The sequence below is a fragment of the Perissodus microlepis genome, chromosome 11 (genome assembly GCF_051167445.1).
Source record: "Perissodus microlepis isolate ML-2025 ecotype Zambia chromosome 11, ASM5116744v1, whole genome shotgun sequence".
NCBI lineage: Eukaryota > Metazoa > Chordata > Actinopteri > Cichliformes > Cichlidae > Perissodus > Perissodus microlepis.
The window spans coordinates 30,018,057-30,040,992 of record NC_140471.1 but is presented as its reverse complement, the minus strand read 5'-3'; the positions used below and the strand labels follow the sequence as shown (position 1 = coordinate 30,040,992).

The 22,936-nt window shown below is 39.9% G+C and overlaps 1 protein-coding gene across 4 annotated transcripts in view; it reads left to right on the top strand.

Annotated features, from left to right (window-relative positions):
- bbs9 (Bardet-Biedl syndrome 9) overlaps positions 1-22,936 on the top strand; it is a 180,554-nt gene that overhangs the window by 82,010 nt on the left and 75,608 nt on the right. For all 4 annotated transcript variants that reach the window (XM_084944024.1, XM_084944021.1, XM_084944022.1 and 1 more), the window contains 2 exons: positions 11,216-11,398; positions 20,277-20,526. In XM_084944024.1, coding sequence (XP_084800150.1) covers positions 11,216-11,398; positions 20,277-20,526 — 433 coding nt within the window. The remainder of the gene's footprint in view (positions 1-11,215; positions 11,399-20,276; positions 20,527-22,936) is intronic.

The window sequence follows — 22,936 nt, the reverse complement described above, 5'->3', positions numbered from 1 at the left end:
TCTGGGCACGTTTAACTGTGGCATTTTCAGTACATCTCCTGTCGCATGAGGGATATTTTCTTCTGCAGAGTAATATAGCTGTTGGGCATAGCTCCTACTAAAAAAGCTCGTGACAAGGTTGGTGGGTCATTTTTGAGTACATGTATTACACTTTCTACAAAGAGACATTGTAAAAAAATACTGTTGTTGTTTTTAATTTAGGGGTGAACTTTCACTTGAAAAAATAATTATTATATTAATATTCCAATTATATTATTATAACACATTGTCAAATCCTTTCTGATTTTGATATTTTCTATGATTCGAGTTTTGAAAATTATTAAAGTTATTTACTGCTGCTCTTTCGACACATTTGTGACTTAATGTGCTGCAGGTGTGACCGAAGATCTGTCTCAAATTTATGTGTAGACACAATCTAGACATTTTTTGGAAGCAAGATAAGCCGTCTAATGGTAGCCAAAATCATCAGTCCAGCCTTCACACAGAACCCACTCCCTCCTCCATCCAGCTGGACGGACCAAACCCGCTCATTATGTCAGCAGTGGGTGGGCCTTGAGTCAACCAGCAAGCGAATGTGTGTGGGTGTTGGAGGTCACTTCTGAACCTGTCAAGGTCAGGTATCACAGCCTGGGGCTACTGGCAGTCTGGGGCTAGGCCTGGGTGTTAATCCTAGGTTGGGTGTCACTGCGGTGGGTCACACTCTGCAATTTAGTCCCCTGTTCTATCCAGGGCCTCTGGCCCCTAAGGACCACCCAGCACACTGTAGCAGCTATTGACCTCAGTATCTGTGTGTGTGTTTCACAGGGAAGCAGAGTTAGTTTGGATTTAATTATACAATTTATTTTTTTGCCAGTGTATAAAAGCCAAATGCCTTAATGCATTTAAGCAGTAGACACCTTAAGTCTGAATTTGCATGTGTGATTGCAAAATTTTTGTATTTGCATATTTGCAGCTATGTATCCTGCTTTTGTATGTTTTGAAGTTATGTTGTTCTTAAGGATTTGTGTTCATTTCTGTAAACTGATCTACCCATATTTAGGACATTTTCTGACTACAGAAAGACAGACATATTCATCCATAAGTAAGAATGAGTGGAGTGAGGGAGGGAGTGCAGCTCTCCCACCCACAACTTATCAGTGGAGAATAAAGCTCTTTGTTCATGACCGTGTGAACACACGTGTCAAAGAAAAGCAGAAGGCCTCTCTCTCAGTCTCACCAGCCCAGAAAAAACACAAGAGTTCAGCTGACTCTTTGTCGGAGTGGGACAGCCTCATAAATCACTGCACAGGGTTAGAGCAGTCATACCGCTGAACGACGGCCTGTTAAAGCATCTCTGACAGCCTTGATTGGGCAGGAGGTCAAAAAAGTAGACTTTTACTTTTTTGTTTAACCAAAGAAACCACATAAACATTAACATGTCTTGTATTTTTTTTTTTACATTAGAGGTATTTAGTTATTGTTTACAGTCATCTAGATTGTATCAAAGAAAGTGAAACAGTGGATTGGGTATCAGCCTCTAGATCTACATCGCTTATCGTCACTGATCAAGTAATTTTCAGAATGTTATTGAATTTCTTTAGCTAATTAGTTAATAATTATAAGGCATTTTTGCCCTATATCTGTTTTTCCTCAAACTGCCCAATTTTCTTTTCTAAATTTCCCAAAACAGTTGATTTAATTGTTTTAGACAAAATGAATCTTTTTATCAGGTATATAAAAAATATAATTGTTTACTTACATCTTCTCACATATGCAGTTTACTTATTTTTCTATAAAACTGGATATCGTTTTACATTTTAAAACAATTTCCTTGAAAAATATTTCAGTGGCACTTAAGAGGCATGTCCTACCTGCATAGTATTGCAATAATGATTTGCTTGCCTTACTTGAGGTCTGTCCAGAAAATCCAGTATTCATAGTAACAGCAGTGTCCGTAATGTCTGTGAAAACACTATTGGCAGTTATACATTCACCACTCCTCAGTTTAGTCCCTTGCCACACTGCTATCAGAAGCAATTCAGAAGCCCTTGTTGGGCTGCAAGAATGTACTTCTTGCACTTTTTGATCAGTCCAGGAGTTATCCAGATTAACACCGGTAATGCTGACCTCCAGCTCACACTGCAGTGGTTTGGAGCTGAGAGTGCAGCATCTACAATGAGGATTAGCACCTCTAAGACTGAGGCCACAGTTCTTATCTAAAAAGGGGTGGACTGCCTCCTCCAGGTATGACTAGTTGCCTAGTTGCTTCAAATGGCGGAGTTATAGTATCTCGGGGCACCTGTTCACAGTTCGGTGAAATATGAAGTGGGAAACTGACAAATGGAGTGGTTTAGTGTCATTAGTCATAATGACACTGTATCCATCTCTTGGGGTTGTTTGTTATTTATTGATCTGTTGATCTGTGGTAACAAAAAAAGAAAAACAAATCTGTGATGTTTTTTTCTTCTCAGAAAAGAGCTTTCCTGAAACAATCTATGGGTTCATCTTGAAAGACTATAACTCATGGAAGCTCCTCAGTATCCCCTCAGGAGAGCTGGTAGTGGCTTTGGATGTTCAGGCAGGTCTATGTAGACTGTTGCTCCTGCGACCAGGACTTGGATCAGTGCTAAAAGACGGATAGTTGGACGGATGGTTTCCTCCAGCCGATAATGGCATGTTGTCTGTATATATACTAACAAATTATTGTTTTAAGATGATAGGCTCAATGACCTGCACACTAAAATGCAGTAAAATTAATTGTGATTAGTTGTGAGACATTTTGTGCATGATTACTAAAGCTAATTTACCTGAGTAGATATAAAATTAAGCATAGATATACAGACAAACAAAAGAAGAGGATGTGGAAGCCTGGAGTTCATGCTTATCTGGTGGATATGCTCCAAGTCTTTTCCCAGCAGATGATAAACCATGAGAGGTTGGATCGAGGTTTGGTTGCCAGATCCTATCACTTTATCCTCTACATCTTTCCTCAATCGGTACTCCATTCAGACTTGAGTAAACAATCTTTTTTTCACCCTACCTTTTATTCTCTGTATTTTATTCAATTTCTTTGTGGCCTCCAAGTTTTTTCTTCCCTCATCTCTCTCATCCCCTTCTGTCTATTACACTCTCTTGCTCTCTCCTCTTGTCTTATCAGTGGGAGTGTAGACAGACAGTGTTATCAACACGGTGTGTGTGTGTGTGCTTGTTTTGACCACAGACAATAGTGGTTACTGTCTGTCTGTCTGGCTATCTGTCTATCAGACACTGGTAGAAGAGATGCTGATCACTCTGTCACTCATCCACCAGATTGCTCTGTCTCCACCGTCCTCGGCATGTCTACCTCCCAACATACCATCTAACTGTCTGACCCTTTCATTTTAGCTCAATCTGCTTTTTTAAAGAAATCATTATTGCCCAGGTTTCTTTTTTTCACTTCAACATTTTGGTGGTCAAACTGGTTGGTTGCAATCCTCATATAATGAGTTTTTCCCTCAGACAGTTTGACCTGCAGAGGATCAAACACTGCGCTGCAAACATGACAAACACTGCTAAATGATGCTCGGTAACCAAGCCAAAGTAACTCAAAGTGTACGTTTAATAGTCACAATGAGCGCTATCATTTTCCTGAGCTGACTATGATGATTAAGGAGATAAAGACCAAAGTGAAAAGCAGAATATGTTTTTTGGTGATGGACTGAAGACATCAATTTTTGGTACCTCTTTATGTTTGTGTAGTATGATATCATAAGCTAGTGTCTGACACTGCACTGTTTAGGTTAACTCCCTGAAGGTCTTTGTACACCCCTGCACTGTATTTGTGTGCGTGTCTGCAGGTGTTTGGCAGCCAACATCACGCTCTGCAACAGCACAAAGGAACTCTAATGAGACACATATTTAGATATTTGGGCCTCACCACTCGACACACATAAGTGAAACGGTGAATCCGTTACTGTTCTTTCAGTACTGAGGAAATGTGGTCTTGTGTTAGTGAAAGCACATTTGATCGTGAGCAGAACGGATGTTAATGGAAGTCTGTGCGATCGTGAGTGTTTGTGTAAGTGATACTGTGTATGTGTGTGTGTGTTTAAGATGATTTCAGGGGCTTGTGCCTGTCTATGTAATTGTATCCATTTGTGAGTATGTCTATTAGTCGTCCTGCGTGAGGAAATGGGCTCTGTATTTCCAGCCGTCGTTAAACTGAGATTCTAATTTGCTCTTTAATTAAGACACGGAAACGCATGCACGTGCACACACAACCACCTGTAACACATTCATTTGACCTTAGTGTGAACTTTTTCAACTTCGTTCTTCATTTCTTTCTTTATACTCATACTGTAACCCATCTCCTTTACATCTCCTTTGCTTTCCTGTCCTGTAAAACATTGTTTTGCTCCTGTCCCTGTCTGTGTTTCACTCTCACCCAGCTTGTCTCTCTTTTCCTTGATGGATCGTCCCATAATACCCCGGGCTGAGAGCGATGTGTTCTGCCACGTTGCTTTCTTCCAAACGGACTGCTGTTATTTTCCACTTGCACAGATAGTGCAGCACTGTGTGCACAAAGTCAATTGTGTATTTGTAGGTGCACCTATCTTTAAGTTGTATGTATGCATATGTGTTTTCATATTGGACTGTGTGTGCATGTGTGTGTCTGTGGCTTGGAGTTCATCCATGCTGTTTGCTGCGGCTTACTGAGCAGGAAACATCTAATCTGTCGACTCTGTGGAGGATACGCTCACACAGGAACACACACACAAAAACACTCTGAGCTTTATTTCTTGTCTGTTTCACTTTATGTAAGGATAAAACTCTGGCAGCAGATACCTTTATTTTATTTTTCCACTTGCCGCCATGTTGACTTTTACTAACGTTCAGCGATGTTTGACAGAAATGCATTTTTTTTTTGTATTTGGCTCGACATTTGCTGCGGAGCCTTTCACAGACTTCACCACTTGATATCTGAGCTGCTACACAAGTGCTTTTGCGCTTTGTGTTGTAAAATTGTCCAAACTTGGCGTTGAGTTATACTGTAGCCGTTGAAAGTCAAACAGGAACAAATTCTACACCAAATTATCAACTGCAGCGCTGCACGGTGGAAGGTCATGGACTGGGTAGCACTTTTCCACCAGTTTTTTAAAGGACATAGTTTGACTAGTTTATGTTTGACATCATATCTGTTAATATTTAACAGCATGTATAATAGTGCTTTTGAAAAGAAAAGTACTGTTAATGTTACTAGTGAGTGACTGACCCGATCCCCGTATATTAAACGTGGGGCAAAGAAATATGTCTGAGTTACTCTAGCAGTTACACAGGTTAGAAATGATGATGGTGTGCAATTTCATTATTGCATATGTCAGAAGATGGGAATGTTAATTGGGTTACAGGATAAATACTGTGATTCTTGACGTTCCAGTGGCTTGTTTGACATCTTCACTGAGTTTATGCTTGCTCTACCACCCTAACAAACAAAGGCGTGCACTAAAAGTGACATCACAGTTGGTGTCTTTGCCATGATTTCATGCCTTGTTGTCATGCTGGCATTAGATGTGTGGCCATGGCTGTCCTGAATACACAAGTGTACAATCGTGCCAGTTTTTACCACCATTTCAGTGATATATTGGTGCAGGAGCTCAGAGAGAGCGATGCTTCAACAGCTTCATAAGATGACACATGTGGAGGAAGCTTAAAAACACAGCAGTGTCTTTGCATATGATTTTGACTTCTTGTACCCCTTTATCAGCACTGATGTGAAGTTTTCTTTCTGAGTACTGGTACCTGTTGCTCAGGAGAATACTGAACAAGTCCGGCACATGCTCAAGCGCCACTTTGAACTGTGACAGGGCTGTTGTGCATTGTCTTAGTTAATATTATGATGGTGACTTTAGAGTCAGTTTTTTTGTTTTTATAGTTTTTATTTTTCACTTTATAAGTCATATAACTGCATTAACACAAGGAAATGAAATTACATTAGTGGCGTTTCCTGTGTTTTCTTTCTGCTTCATGGGGCATATTTATTTTAAGTTATTGGCCATGTTGGTTATTCTGAGAGATAAGTTGGCCCTGTCTATTTTAAAAAGTTCAAAATGCTGCTTTCTTTGAACTAAACGCTGCGCACTGGAATGATCACTGTAACTATTTTCACATCATGTTAATTCAAAGGAACATGACATTAGCTATATCTTGCTCATCATATATACATGATTTTAAGGGTGCTAGGTTGGTTTATGTACTGAGAATAAACTTCATTAGTTAAGCACAGAATTCATTCTGAAGCTTTTTCTTCTCTCTTCTTTCCTTTGAACAGCATGGCAGCCAAATGTGAATCCTGGGCAGCTAATTCTTAACTCTAACTTTTTAAATGTTTGTTGCATCCCAGCTTAAATTTAAGACACGGTTACATTTTGTTTTTTGTTTTTTATGTGTCTGTGTGTGTGTGTGTGTGTGTGTGTGTGTGTTTATATGTATATGGATATATACTGTGTGCTCTAAATACTGCATTTCCATAGATTTGGTAGATAAGGGTATTGCTAATTTCTGTTTGTGTTTTTCTGTACTTTTCTTAGGTACTTTTCTTAGTACATGTGTGTGCATATCTTTGTGCATTTGTGCGTGAATAGATAAACATGACTGTTTGTGTATGTGTCTGTGTGTGGTTTGCAATCCCCAGAGTAATGTAAAATGTTGGCTTGTATTGGAAGCTTTGTACTCTGTGTTTGCATCTGAACAAGTGAATGGATGGAAGAAATTCTAATAGAGGGAATTTTTCTTTAATAACATCTTTCATAGACTTTCAGTCTTTCCCTCTGACTTTTTTTTTTTTTTGACCGTCTAGGTTAAAGGGCCATGACGCTGTCACAAACTTGTGCCTTGTCACTGAGATGTAAACCAGGTTTAAGTGCATAAGATGCAGCAGAATGTCCCTTTATGTGTTTCAAATAGACTCCAGACTTTATTGCAGACACCTCGGGAGGTCGTAACCCCAGCAGCTTCAACTGCAGGTTGTTTAAGGTCACCAGTAGTTCAGCTGCTGACGTACAACTAACTAGCTGTGAGAGGGAGATGGTGTTGATGTCCAAGTTTATAATTTTTTTAAGCACCTTTTCTGTCCAGGCTTCCTGGAAGCTGATTTGTATTGGTTATTTGTTTTTAACATTTGTGTATATATTCTGTACATGTCTGTGTGTAAATGGATGTGTGTTCACATTTGCATGTTTTTATATCTCTGTTCTGTGTGTGTGTGTGTGTGTGGGGGGGGGTGTTTAGGCTAAATGTGTCTTTGTATTCTCTCAGCTGGCATCAATCAGAGTGTGTGTGTGGAGTCGACCCACTGCCAACAATGAAGCCCTTCACCGAACCTGGAGCCTTTTATCAATACGCACACACAGACGTGCACACATGCACATTTTCAGAGATCTCGAGGGGAAGGTGGATGGGGTTTTGTTTGGATCTTGAGAAGGATGAAGGTAGTCAGTGTGTGTGTCTGTGTGGTGCATGGCAGAAATTTTGCATTAGAGTATAAAGAGTTCATGTACTTGGAGTTATAGCTTGTGAGTGTTTTTAAACGTATATTATTTTATGTTTCCAATAAGTGTGCAGAATTTTACAGCTTTTTACCATATGGTTGTACAAGATGCAAGGGCAGAAGAGAGGGGAAAAAATGAAGAGAGCAAGTGAGTCAGAAATAATTTACATTCGGTCACACTTCTTTAAAAGACTTAAGCCAAGCTTATGTCTTTGTGTACTCATGAAGGTTAGACTGGGTTAGACTGGCAAGACAGTGATGAGAAATAGTTAATCATTTGGCAAGAATGTGTATGCATGTGTGTGCATGTGTGTCTAACTTGAGAGTTGTGAATGACACGGCACCCACAGATGACCTCAGCCTTGAATGAGTGCTTGAGTCCTTTTAAGTTTACCACCAAATGAAAGGAAGTGAATTAAGACTTTAACTCTGACTGTTTACACTTAGTGTGCAAGTCTTAGAGGAGGCTCTCGTTCCCATGTACTCATGTTTGTAGTTTAGTATTACGCAAATCAAAATGGCTTACTTAAGCAATTGGTGCTTTACCCTAGCATGCACACAGATATACACTCACTCTCTCACTCACTGACTCTGTCTCTCTCTCTCTCTCCCTCTCACACACACACACACACACACACACACACACACACACACACACTTCATTTCTGAGTCTTCCATCTCTGTTTTCGCAGTATCAAATGGCAAGCGCTGAATCCATTTGTCAAACAAACTCCTGGCGTACGTTGGCACTCAGGCCTGCAGATCACTCATTTATCTGAATACACACTCTTCCATTAGTCCCAGATCTGCTTTCACCTCTTCTTTTTCTCTCTCTGTCCGTTCATCTCTCTCCTCCTCCTCCTGCTTCTCTCATTTCCCTCCTTGTCTTCATCCGGCTTGCCCTTTCTTGTTGTCTTCTTATTCATCCGTCTTGCTCTTTCATCGCTTGTTCTCTACTCATCTCCACTCCTCTGTTATTGCAATGATACAGGGATGAAGGGACTGACCCCTCACTGAAGGTCAGAGTTCACCTGGTCCTACCACACCTCATATATGTATTCTCTCTCTTTCTGCCTTCTACTGCTGAGCTGCGTACTTGAGTAAACGTTAGAAGAGCTTAACCCTCACTTTTGTGCTGTTTAACCTCATCTTCATTGCAAAGCAAGTATTTCATTCCTCTTTGCTCCCCGTCTATGTTTTTGATTCCTACAATTCTTAAGAAAACATGCCTTCGAAAATACTGCCAACCGAGTGTATGGGCAAGTCATCAGAGCAAGCAGTCTCTACATAGAGAGAACAATTTATCTGAATTCTGCTGTGTTTCGTCTTTTTAGTTTAGTTTATTTTTAAACTTGAGAAAGAAGCAAATCCGTAATAAACTAAATGGGATTTCCAGTGCTCTAACAGAAGAACAGCAGTGCAGTTTGTTCAGAGAAAAAAAAACTAAATCCAGTAGTCTGCAGGAAAGAGCCATAAAGCACATAGGCTGAAGGGCATGGAAATAATGGACTGGGGTTTATTTCCTCCTGTTGAAGAATATATTGGTAAAGGAAAGAATTTTTAAGAAGTTGAAGAAATATTAGAAAAAAATCCTAAAAGGAAGATTTCCACTGGTAACGTTTAATTAATTTACAGAATTGTTGCAGAACTGTCCTGTAAGTAGTGCATTTAAGATGTTATTGTCAAAGCAATGATTTTTAAAAACATATCGAGCATACAGGTGGGAACTTTAAGTGGGTGTTATAATAAGGATATTGAATGCAATATCTTCCAATTGATATGAGTCCTAAAGTGGTAAAATGGTGTGATTTGCATATTACGCATTACCTTTAAGCTGAGAGCTGGTTAGTTATGTAATGAATATACATATATCTACTAACAGGTCATATATCAGCCAGTGCTATTCTTCATTCCCAGGTTAAGTTAGTTTCTTCAGTTGCTGTCTTGGAAGTTGAGAAATGTTGAAATCTGTTGAAATCTTTCTGTTCCCAGCGGTTAATTCACCTGTAGTATCTTGAAGTTGCGAAATGTCAGTCACTTCCTATAATTTCTGGTCACCACAATGCTGTGAATCACTTCCAGTGTAGCTTAACTGACTACTACTAAACTAATGTTTATATGGGTCTTATGGGTCAAGAGTCTTAACCATTCAAGGGAACTAGAATTGGACCCAGATCCACATACCTACTGTGACACCTTCGAGCGTTTTTACCATTGCGAACTTGGTTGCAAAAACCTGGATGTGATGAGGAGGGACACACCCGTTGGCTGATAACTTGTCATTGACAGGTTGCTTGTCATGTAGCCTCACACATGAGATAATCCTCTTTTTTGAAACACGGTATGATCAAGATTTACGAAACAGAGTTCATTTTTTATTCATTATGTCCCAAAATAAGAGACTGAGCCCATAGACTGAGCAAGAACATGTTTAAACAGGAAATAACAGAAAGCTGTTTTCCCATAAACTTCTACTGGACCAGACGTCTTTTTGCAACTACAGCTGTCGCCCTCTAGTGGCCTTAAGATAGAATGTGGATTTAGGCTCTAGCTTCATTGTAAATATACCGGGTTAGCTAAAACTAGACAAGAAAGGAAGGACAAATGATTTGACTGTCTCTTTCATCTCTGACAAAGCAGTGTGTTTGACTTGCGTTGTAACTGGTAGTCCATCAAAAATCTTGCCACACATGTCATCTCTACACATTATTTTAAAATTTAATTTCAGATTTTAAAGGCCAAAAGGGAACTGTGAGATCTTAATATTGCAGCAGGGAATTGTGACCCCCGTTATAAAAATAATACACAAAGATGAAGTGGTTCAGGGTGAATTCAGGCTAACACACAGTGAGAGTAATGAAGAAGCTGCAGACTCGATGCTCATAAAACTGTTTACACAGGTTTTGCCGCTGATAAATGGGGGATAAATGGGTGTGTTTTAGAGAAAGTGACCCAGCAAGGCTTTTAGGGATGATTCGTCATTTGGTCCAGCAAGAAAGTAAAGGGGGAAATCTGGCTTTTGTGTCATATTAAGAAAATATAATAATTTTGGAGATGACTCAGAAGAAAATACACAAAATTCAAAATGACTGGAACCATTTTCAGTCATTCATTTTCAGTCACCAAAATTCAAAATGACTGGAACCAGAGGTCAAGTTGGGTAGCCAGCAGATTTATATTTTTCTTGGCTGACTTTGAAGCATGTTTATAATTTTTGACAAGTATTCAAGTTTTTTATAAAACAAACTGGATCAAGATCAGAGGTGAAGTCACAGCTCCTTAAATGCAAAATGTTGAAATTGTATTGCCTTTACTTTCCCATATGGAAGAGAAATAGTAAAAACTTATATGATTTACTCATGAAAGTGGCCACTTTCTCATTACTTTCATATATTGTTTTAGTAAGTATCCAAAACATACAAGTTTCATTATATAATTTTTCAAGGGATCTTATATGTTTCACTCTTGTATGCTTTTCATACAAGTTTCACACAAGACAGATACAAACTTTATAAGATTTATATATATCTTTTCCATATGGGTTTAAAAATACCATTGTCGCATTTATGTGATTCAGAATGCTGTGTAATCTCGCTGTGGTAAATATAGCAATGCAAACTGTTGATGTATGAATGCATTATCATCACCTCTATATGCAATGGTGATTCTTGTGATGATTAGGAGAGATTTACCAGCTCCTGTCTCCTCCAGGTAATGGCACTGGCAGAGGCTGCAGAGGAGAACCGGGCACTGCTGGAAGAGGCGTTTGTTCGTCTGCGGAGTGCCACACACCTTCTCGTGCTCCTGCTGTCCCTGTGGCAGGGCCTGACCCCCGATCAGACCAGCATCCTGGAGGCCACACTGCTTCCTCTGCTGCAGGACACACCGCAGCTGGTACACAGTCTCTCACTCACGCACACACACACAGGTGGCCATTAACATGTCAGTATCTGTCCATCCATCTGCAGCTTGCTCAGTATACATAGACCCAGCTTAAACACACTCTCTAAAAACTTTTAAAATACATTAAGTACTTCTGGTCTCTGAGGAATACACACACAAACGCACACACACAACCTCAATCACACATTCAGTTTTTAGCACTCAACACTCACCCGTCAGCTCTGCACAGAGTCAGAGTGTGTTCTGTGGTACCTGTTCATAATTTGACCATTAAAGCTTTCTATGTGTGTGTGTGTGAGTGTGTATGTGTGCATGCATGTGTGAATATATATAAAATACACAAATACACGCAAAAGGTCAAGGTCAAAGAAAGGTCCTAGTGTGAATAGATGGCATATTGCTCTTTAAAGAGCCTCTGACTCAGACGTCAAGCTTTGTGTGAGAGTGTGTTTGAATGTGTGTTTGTGCTTATGTGAGCGTGGGTTGTGCACTGCCGTGTTGACAGAGCTCCTCCATTTGCTGCAGTCAGACCACGAAAGATTTGTCACTCCATCGAGACGGCGAGTGCCCACTGTGGGTGTGTTTGTATTAGTTTTTCCATAGCTCTGATCAATCCCCTGAACCTCTCATTACCACTGTGTCTATTTCCAGCATTCGCTAACGGCGCAGTTACACACATGCACACAACTGTGCATAAAATATCTTACAGTACGCACACACTGTGATTGTAGACAGAAATAGCTTCAGAGGGTCAGTTGATGAGCCTCGAGGGACTGTGAAAGTAAGTTTGTGTGTGTGTGTGTGTGTGTGTGTGTGTGTGTGTGTGTGTGTGTGTGTGTGTGTGTGTTATTTTAAATGGGATTAATGGCATTAAGAAAATTAGTAGTAATCAGGGTCATGTCCACAACATTAAGACAAACAGGTGGACTGAAGGGTTATTTTAGGAAATTTACATTACCTGATGCAGTGCTGTGACAACATCTATCGAGATTCCGGTGGAGTTTTTATTAAGTAATTAGAACATTTATTTTTCTTTGTGTAACATGTTATTTTGGCTATTTTTACACCTAGGCACTTCTTTTGTTGAGAGGGAATTGTTATTTTTATTATTTAAGTCAAAATTTTGCAAACTCTTTTTTCAAAAAACACAATCTTCATCTTGACTTTTTACCGTTTCTGTGGGTGCACTGGCGAGGTCATTCCAGGTGAGTACAAATCCGTCACTCAGTTAGTTCCAGGATTGTCACAGATATGAATAAAGTCTCTGAGGAGAATGGGGGTGGAACAGCTGGATTAAAGGAAAGAGAGAGAGCCAGTTAAAGGAGAAAGACAGAGGGAAGAGAGGTAGAAGAGTCAAGGCTATAGCTTGGTGCATAATCCAAGTCCATCTCTGTTTTTTTCCAGCATTTATTCTCTATTGACGCTATCAATTCTTCAGCCAAAATGAACGATTGGCTAACTTAGTTAAATATTTCTCCATCTTGAATTCATTAGTAAATTCCTACATACTCTTCTGTTACCCATTACCCATTTATTGGATCTTTTTCAAATGCAGAACTTTTTTCATTTTTCAGTAAAAATGCAATTTTCATAATTTCAGTTCAGTCTCACTGAGCAGTTATACCCACGGAGATGATCCTGATCGAGATACTGTTTTTGGAGAGCAAACTCCAGTACAGCACATGATCCCAAAGTTCTGTTAGTCCACTCATTAAAAATAATAATAAACAAACAAACATGCAATTAAAATTTTTCCTGCAAGGTATGTCCTAGGACAGGACAGCAATGTGGCTGCTATTCATAGGTCGCTGCCATTCTGACCCAGATACTTGTGCATACAGTTCATTGTCAGTGTGAACGATGGATGGAGCCACGCTGACGTCCCTCACGAGAGGGTGGATTTATAATTTATCAGCTGATGCTAATTAGCTTAGTTAGCAAACTAAATTCATAAACTATATGGCTACAATCCACAGACATGCATATCAGGTAACTGGTGCTCAGACTAAAAAAATGCTGGAATTTTACTCTCCAAAACCAAAGCAATAACTTTTTGGATGCTCTGTACCGCAGAGTAAGCCATAACATTAGTCAGGTAATCCATTAAAAATGCTCAAAAAGGCATAAATGCTGCACACACGCACACACACACACACACACACACACACACAGTAATGAGGTCCAGTTTAATGACTACACCAGGTGGATGAGTTGTAAAAAAAAATTACCAGAGTATTTATGATAGGATAACTGTCCATAGAGGCCAAAACCATTTTTTTTTTTTTACCAGGCTGTAAATATGCTTTTTGATGCTGTAAAATTGGCCATTTTAACCTGGCCGTCTATGGGGAATGTCTCCCTTCTGGAGCCAGCATGAAGTGGCACCTAGAGGAACTGTAAATTTTGCCACTTGTGCATTTGCTTCATTTTCAGCTCTGGAGTTTTCCGCTTGGTTTCAAAACAATGACATTTGAAGTTGAACTTTATTTTGGGGATAATGATGAAGCCACAGGTAGTGGAGCTCATACTGAACAACAATTGGTGTCCACTTTAAAAAAAATCATGGTGCACAGCTCTGTGAAAAACCATTGAACATGCACCTGTTGCTGCACCTCTGAGACAGAAGATTGTAGAAGACTGAAATATGAAAGTTGAGTCATTTTGACAAAGGAGATACTATACACAGCAATCTCTGCTCACTGAAACGCAGAATAACTAAAATATATAATACAATACCAAATGACCCATGTCACTTTCATATTATGTGATTGGAAAGCACAAAGAACTCCAAGAATGGCAAAAATCTGTGGCAAAGTTTATGCTTCTCAGGATATTTGGAATTAAGAAGAGGAGTTCTTTTGAGTGCAGGCTCATTACACTGCTTTTTATCTGAAAGAAAATAGAAATATTTATAATAACAAGGTCAAAAACAAGGAGGAGGTGGAGAAAAAAGGAGAGGGAGGAACACCAGAGGAAATGCATCTGTGGGGTATCTAACGAAACGTCTCATTTAGTTGCAGCCAAGCAGAACACCTCCTCCTTTTTCTCTTCATGCATTCCTCCCTCCGTGTCCTCCTCCCACTCTGCCCTCTTTCCCACTTTTCATCCTCATCTCACTCCTCATTGTTTTTCTATTCTCTATTTTTAACACCAGCAGTGTTACCACTCTCCATCATCCCTCTTGCTTTTTTTTCTGTTTATACCATAGTGCATTCTTTACCCTCTTTTTCTCACTTTCTCAACACCTCCTGCTTCTGCTTTAGTTTCTTATCTCGTCCTTCCTTCTCTCATTATTTTCCTCCCAGTTTCTTGATACAGTCATAATGCCAGTCTTGCTCAGGCTTCTCACTCTCTGAACTAACACTATAGACCCTAAACTATACATCAGCCGTAACTTTAAAACCAGTGATACAAGGCTCCCTGTCTATGTCTCAACAGATATACAGATATAGCTCCTGAAAGTGTTTTGTAGCCTTAAATCACAGCAAAATCAAGTCAAATGGTTCTATAAACCTTTTAACAATGTTAAGACATTTGAAAGAGAATTTTCCCATTCATGATATGATGGGGTTTTTTTTGTATTCAACCATAATTTTGGGGGTAGACAGCATAGACACTAAAGTTTGCAAATGCGATAACCTGAAAACATGGCGATATAAGGGAGACACGTATGTGAGAATGCTGTTTGTAGATTACAGCTCAGCATTCAATACCATCGTTCCCTCGAAGCTGGACAGGAAACTGCAGGATCTAGGACTGAGCTGCTCCCTTTGCAGCTGGATCCTTAGCTTCCTGTCTGACAGACGCCAAGTGGTCAAACTGGGCAGCATCACCTCATCCCCCATCACGCTGAACACTGGTGCTCCACAGGGGTGTGTACTGAGCCCTCTCCTGTACTCACTCTACACCTACGACTGCACGGCCACTAGCAACTCCAACATCATTGTGAAGTTTGCGGATGACACTACAGTGGTGGGTCTTATCACCAAAGGTGATGAGACGGCTTACAGGGAGGAGGTCAGCGCCCTGACCCACTGGTGTCAAGACAACCATCTCACCCTCAACGTCGCAAAGACAAAGGAGTTGATAGTGGACTTCCGGAGGTGCAGGTGGAGACTGAAAAGATTCGGCATGAGCCCCCGCATCCTCAGGACCTTCTACCACTGTGCCATTGAGAGCATCCTCACTGGATGCATCACCACCTGGTACGGCAACAGCACCGATTACAACCGCGAAGCTCTCCAGAGAGTAGTGCGGTGTTCTGAACAGATAATTGGAGGTGAGCTTCCCTCCCTCCAGGACATCTACAGGAAGCGGTGCCTGAGGAAAGCAGGGAGGATCATCAAGGACTCCAGTCACCCCAGCCATAAACTGTTAAGACTACTTCCATCGGGAAGGAGGTTCTGCAGTATCCGGTCCCGCACCAGCAGACTGAGAGACAGCTTTTTCCACCAGGCCATCAGACTGCTGAACACTTCTTAGACACCTCACCTTCACTACTAGAACTTCAACATTATGCACTCCATGCTGTATATAAATGCCACTTGTTTTGCACAATATCCAACTACCAACTTCTGTATATTTTATATATTTTATTTTATTGTTTACTCTACTTAATTTGTAAAATATGTATACACACACACACACACATACACACACACATACACACACACACACACACACACACACACACACACACACACACGTAGACATACATATTTAGTATACACATTCAGTAATATGCATACACTCTTATATTGTACATATATTTATTCATATAATTCTCAGATTTAGCCATTCTTATATTTTGCTTGTTCTTATGTTATTGTACTTTGCACACCTCTGTTGCTTGTGAAGCTCGCACACAAGAATTTCACTCACATGTACTGTACCAGTGTACCTGCACATGTGATGTGACAATAAAAGTGATTTGATTTGATTTTAGTATTTTTACATTCATACCATAGGTGCTTCTTCTTAAAAACCCTACCTGAGTTCAAGTTTCAGTGACCTAGACCTCAAGGAGAGGTCATAATTCTACAATTTAAAACAAACTGTTCCACTTTCCATACCTGTTTTTGGCATACTTAATAACTCAGGCTGAACTAGATTTTGTGTATCTAATTATTATGAAATAAAGAGGTTATATTTGTCCATAATTTCTTGCTTCATATTGTGGATCTATAGTCAAACCACAGGTTTCTTTATAACATAATAGGCCTTCTGACTCTGAGAGCTTCTGATTGTCAGTAACTAAGCATTTACAGTAAATAGATGTATTAAAGTTGATTATACCCAGAAGTTAAGGAAAGTAGCTGATACTGTACTAAATCCACTCTTGATTTGGTCTTAGGATGATTGTGTGGGTAATGTTTCCCCCTGAGACTGACTGTATGGCATTGTTCTCACAGAGCCGTAACTCCGGTCTCTCAAATGACATTCGCAGTCTTGATGAGGATATCAGGACTGCAGAGGGATTGCTTTCTGAACCTTTACCTGTCTCTTTGGGAGTCCTCCAAGGTTGTGTGCTAGACTCTGTTATAATTTATGTATTGCCAGCCTGTAATTCTGCAGTTACACCCAGGGTTTCTCCCTTTGTCAGACCTGATATTCCTGATGCAGTCCATAGGCTTTTTGAGGAAACTATTTAATAAGAAAAAAGAAAAAAAAGATTTGTCTTTCTTGGTACTTCAACAGTGGAACATTGAAGCTATACAGGTTTAAAGGTCAAACTATTCGTAACTGGTTCTGTTTGTCTAAGCTAATAATACCACATGTGCTTTATTTTAATGTGTTTATTTGTAATGCGGCATAATGCGGAGTTAATGCATGACTGAAAAAAATACTTTTCAGTCACGAACTGTTAACAATTTAGCATCAATTTCTCTCACTCAGTGATGCGATTGGTATTGTTCTCACTGAATATCAGCTTTTTGTTTTGTGTACTCAACAAAAAACAAGGTAAAAATGGCATTTTAACATTTTGGATAATCATACATTCAGTGTTATTCAACAGGGTACTTTTATTTACTGATGTAATCCGTGTCTATACAGTGTCAATATACACAAAACTAAAGCTTTCCACTCTGAAGTGTTGGTAAAAGTTCAAAAAAGATTCCTTTTTTGCTATCATAAACACACAAGGAAAATAGAAGCTCTGTCATGCTTCTTTGCTGCTGCACTTGTACAACTTCTCTTTTCAAAAAGTCTTCAAAGATGACCCAATAATACAAAACCTCTCTTGTTTCTTGGTACAGAAAACAAATTCCTCTTCTATTTTTGCATTAGTGGGAACTTTGCCGTAATTTATCGCTCTGGCCTTGATCCAAAGCCGCTCAGCTCCACCTTTCTTTGCTTCCTTTCTTCTCCTTCAGGAGGATGAATGTCTGCAGTTTAGGTTTAGAGACGTTTAATTTTCTTCCGCAGCATGTGGAACGTATGTTTCAGCGAGCGCGTGCATGAGCATGCCAAGTTTCCACAGAAACCTGCAGTTATGTTGTTCCAAGTATTTGATAACCTGGTGAGGTATTGTTGTAAGAATAGGTCACCCACCTCTATCTCGCCTCCTCCTACTCCTCCTCTTTAATTTTTCTCCTTCCAGACTCGTCCAGTGTCTTTTCTTTACTCTTGTCTTTGCTCATCTTTCAGCTTTCCACATGTTTAATTTTTTTTGGTGTCTGCCTGCCTTTCCCTCCATCATCATCTCATCTCCTTCAACCCCCCCGACCATTCTCTCTCTCGCTCTTTCGTCCTCTTTTGCTCTCTCTCTCACACTCCTGCATTCTCTCTCTCTCGCTCTTTCCCCTGTGTCTGTCTGTATCTCTCTGTCATCATCATTACAGGGTTGATTACCTGTCATTATGGCTCATTAGGGGCCTATCAGCATGGCGGCAGGCAGGAGAACGAGAGGTGTGGGGGGGTGATGGTGGAGGGGTACCTGTCAACACACCCTTACCCTCCAAACACACACTCATGCACATACCGCATCATCCTCAGACCTACCCATCTAAATCACCCATTCAAATGAGAGATTCTGGGTTCACTGGTTTTTAGTAGGATGAGTTGGTTATATTCGTGTATGCATGCGTGGGTGAAGGATGAGAGATGGTGAACGGGGATAGCAAAAGACCAAACCCTCCTAACTGTTTTATTACTGTGGCTTTGTGTGTGTGTGTGTGTGTGCGTGTGCGTGTGCGTGTGTGTTTTCGTTTCTTTCGATTCTGAATGTCCTATCATTTTCTTGCTCTCTCATAAATGTCAAAATTCAACAGGGCATCAAATTAAAAGGCTACAATAGTTTATTCTAACTATTTGTCTCTTCTCCATCACCTTTCCAAAGTCATGCACTCATGGTTCTTTCCTCCTCATTTTTCACTCTTTTTATGAGTGGATCTGCCTTGAATTAAGAGTTTAATGTATTCTGTTATGTATAATTTGTATCCTCTATTCTTTTCTCTAGCTTCTTTTTGCGCCATCCCTTTTTACTTTAGTGAAGCACAAATCGAACCTCACACCTCCCAGTCTTAGTTCTACATTGTAAACTTTCTGTTATTAACTAGCAATCTGATAGTATTTATTATTTTTCTCTGAATGTTGATTTCTTGTTTCTGAAAACTTACTAAGACAGTTACTATAATACAGGCCTTCTGTGTCCATTATGTCATTCTCCTTTCAGCCTGTATCTCAATAATTTAAACATACATTACCAGTCAAAAGTTTGAACACATCTTCTCATTTAAGCGTTTTTCTTTATTTTTACTACTTTCTACTTTGTATATACATACTGAAGACATCAAACATATGAAGCAAGATATATGGGATTATGTAGCAAAGAAAAAATTGATAAGTAACTCTAAACTTAAATTTCTTTCGTCTTTTTCGTCTTAAATTTTAGATTCCTCAAAGTAGCCACCCTTTGCTTTGTTGACAGTGCTGCAAACCCTTGGCCTTTTCTTAATAAGGGTCATGATTTAGTCACCTGAAATGGTTTTCAGTTCACAGGTGTGCCTTGTCAGGGTTCATTTGGGGAATTTCTTACCTTCTTGGTTGGGACCATCAGTTGTGTTTTAGTCAGGTTGTTACACAGCTGACAGCCCTATTTGACTACTTTTAGAATTCATATTATGGCAAGAACCAATCAGCTAAGTAAAGAGAAACAACCATTCATCATTACCTTAAAATTGCTAAAACTTTAAATGTATCCCCAAGTGCGGTTGCAAAAACCATCAAGCGCTACGATGAAACTGGCTCACATGAGGACCGTAGCAGGAATGGAAGCATAGTCACCTATGCTGATGAGGATAAATTCTTCCGAGTCACCAGCCTCAGAAACCGCAAGTTAACAGCACCTCAGATTAGGGCCCAGATAAATGCCACACAGAATTCCAGTAGCAGACATATCTCTACATCAACAGAGGAGACTGCGTGAATCAGGCCTTTATGGTCAAATAGCTACTAATAAACCACTACTAAAGAAAGGCAAAAAGGAGAAGAGATTTGTTTGGGCCAAAAAACACAAGGAATGGACATTAGACCAGTGAAATCTGTGCTTTGGCATGAGATGGATCACAGAGTGAAGGCAAAAGGGGCAAACAAGTGCTCAGCATCTCTGGGAACTCCTTCAAGACTGTTAGAAAACCATTTCAGGTGACGACCTCATGAAGCTCATTGAGAGAAGAGTGTGCAAAGCAGTAATCAAAGCAAAGGGTGGCTGTTTTGAAAAATCTAAAATATTAAACATGTTTTGACACCTTCAGTGAGAATCTACAATGTAAATAATCATGAAATAAAGAAAAAACATTAAATGAGAAGGTGTATCCAAACTTTTGAGTGGTAGTGTATAAGGTAAGCTTCCTATTTTTTTCCACAGGGTTGGGAAGAGAGCTGTGATGCCGCCGTCTCCCACCTCCTACGGACCTGCTTGTCACAGAACCCCAAGGACCAGGCTACTTCTCTGGCGCAGACAGGAGGATCAGTGCTGGGCCTCCCCAGTGACACTGCCCGTCTCAAGAAGCACATCACCCTGCTTTGTGAACGAATCGGCAAAGGAGGGCGTCTCACCCTGGCCTCTGAGGCTAATGTCCAGGTCCCTGCTCAAGTCCAGAATCTTGCTGTTCCTGGTGAGTCATTGGTTTACTTGTCTACATTCCACTTAGACTGACTCAAAATTAGACTCAAAATTTCCTTTTTAATACATTTAGGACGGGATGAGGCGACCCTGAGCCATCTTTCAGTTATGCTACTAAATACTCAGGTTGCCGGGCTACTTCAAGGCCATTGCTGCTGTAAATTATATAATTATATTTATACAGTATATAATTATATATACTGTATAAATAAAAATGAATTAAACTTAAGGTAACCCTATTTAAAGGTTATTACTCTGCCTCTCTGTTGAGTTGTTGGTTTTAGTATTTTAGATAAATGCAACCATGGGATTATAGGATGGGAACTTCCCATTCATCATTTTAGTCAAAATACTTTAATTCCGCTGTTTCTTGCAGAAAACAAACAGTTCCAGCAATGTAAATACTGAAAGATCCAACTAAAGTATCAAAGAATTTGGGAGGGAACTGCATTGCTACCAGATTGCTGACTGAACAGTTTCAGTGGTAAAATCAGTGGTGTGTGTGTGTGTACCCATGTGTTGTAATCTGTGCATGTTATACTGTGTGCGTGCTGGTGGACAGCCTTGTAAGCTGGTCCCTTGGTGCAGATTTTAAGGCTCAGCAGGCAAAAACATGGACCCTATTCATTTAACACCTTACAGCCAACACAGAGACTCATATTTAAATGCATCGGTACACGCACCCTTGAAATGATATACACAGGTATGTGAAAAAAATAATAAATAATACCACTACAAACAGGTATACATACACAGCTGCATAAGTTACACAGTGCAGGCACATGCATAAAAAATATACACTCACATAATTTTTGCAAGGTAGACACTCGTAAAATCATGCATATACATGCAAATACATAAACTCTTTCACTCAGGCACCTTATGGATCATTTACTCTTGGCAGAAGTTTTAAAGGACCTTTTGACAGATCATCAGTTACACTCTTCAAGCCCAACCCCTACTGCCTTTCTTACCTCCTTGTACTCTTCCTTCTCTTAACTCTCTTTTATAGTAAAAACCAAAATGTACACCCACCGGTCACTTTAGGTATTCTTTGCTACTATTGGGTTGGACCTTCTTTTGGCTTAATTCTTCGTGGCACAGATTCAACAAGGTGCTGGAAACGTTCCTCAGACATTTTGGTCTATATTGACATGATAGCATCACACAGTTATTGTAGATTTGTTAGCCGCACCTCCATGATGTGGTCCATTTCACCACATCCCAAAGGTGCCTTATTGGATTTAGATCTGGAGGCCAGAGCTTCTTGACATGGTGCTGGAAACAGCTAAGAGAAGATGGGTACGCTGTGGTCATAAAGGGATGAACTAATTAGCAACAATACTCAGGGGGCGCTGTGTCATTTAAACGATGCTCAATTGGTACTAATGGTCCCCCACGCCCTTACAAAAGGAACAGCACCCTGAACTGTTAATGCAAGACAGGACGAATCCATGCTTTCATGTTGTTTATGCTAAATTATGACCGTGCTATCCGAGACAGCAAAAATCAAAACAAATCAGCTCTTCTGCTCTTCAACAGTCTTCTGTTGGTAACCCAGTGCAAAGTGTAGCCTCAGTTTTCTGTTTTTAGCTGACAGGATTAGAACCCATTGAGGTCTTCTGCTGGTTATTTGAGTTACTGTTGACTTCCTGTCACTTCTCAATCCCTTATCATTGGGTCAATAGATATTTGTATTAACAGACAACAGACAAACATCTTTTGTATGTTTAGTATTTTTTATGTCTAGTTCTGTTTGACCAAAACCAACCAAATTTAGTTTAAAATTGACAGTTCGATTCTTTTCAGTCAAGACATGTTCTGTCTTATAAAAAGAAGTGGTTAATTCCTGGAAATCTGCATATTTTGCTGGTGTGATTTATCAGTGAAGATGTGGCCTAATAGCATAGGGGACATAACAGTGCCTGGTGGTGCCAAATGGTTTTCCAGGACCATGTTTGCTTGTTTGCTTTTTATTTATGCACATTCTAGGGTCTAGGGACAAGGCACGTTAATCAACATAATTAATCAGTGTATGAATATGCAAGTCATAGCCGCAGTATTTAAGAAAATTCTTGTTCCCTTGCCAGATGTTAAATCAGCTCATTTGAGTTTACTGCAGAGTCTTTGTCTGATCCACAACTCTTTCCTCAGTGCTGCTGACACTTACTGTCCAGCAGTTTTAAGGTAAATGTGTAAATGTGCATGGCCGCATGAGGAAGTTGTAATCCTCCACATACACCATGAGATTTGTGGATCCATTTGTTTTTGAGAATTAGTACTGTACTGTGTGTGTGTGTGTGTGTGTGTGTGTGTGTGTGTGTGTTTGTGTGTTAGAGAGAGAAACAGAGAAAGAGGTCTATAAAGTGTTAAAGGCATGTTTATAAGTGATTATAGTGATT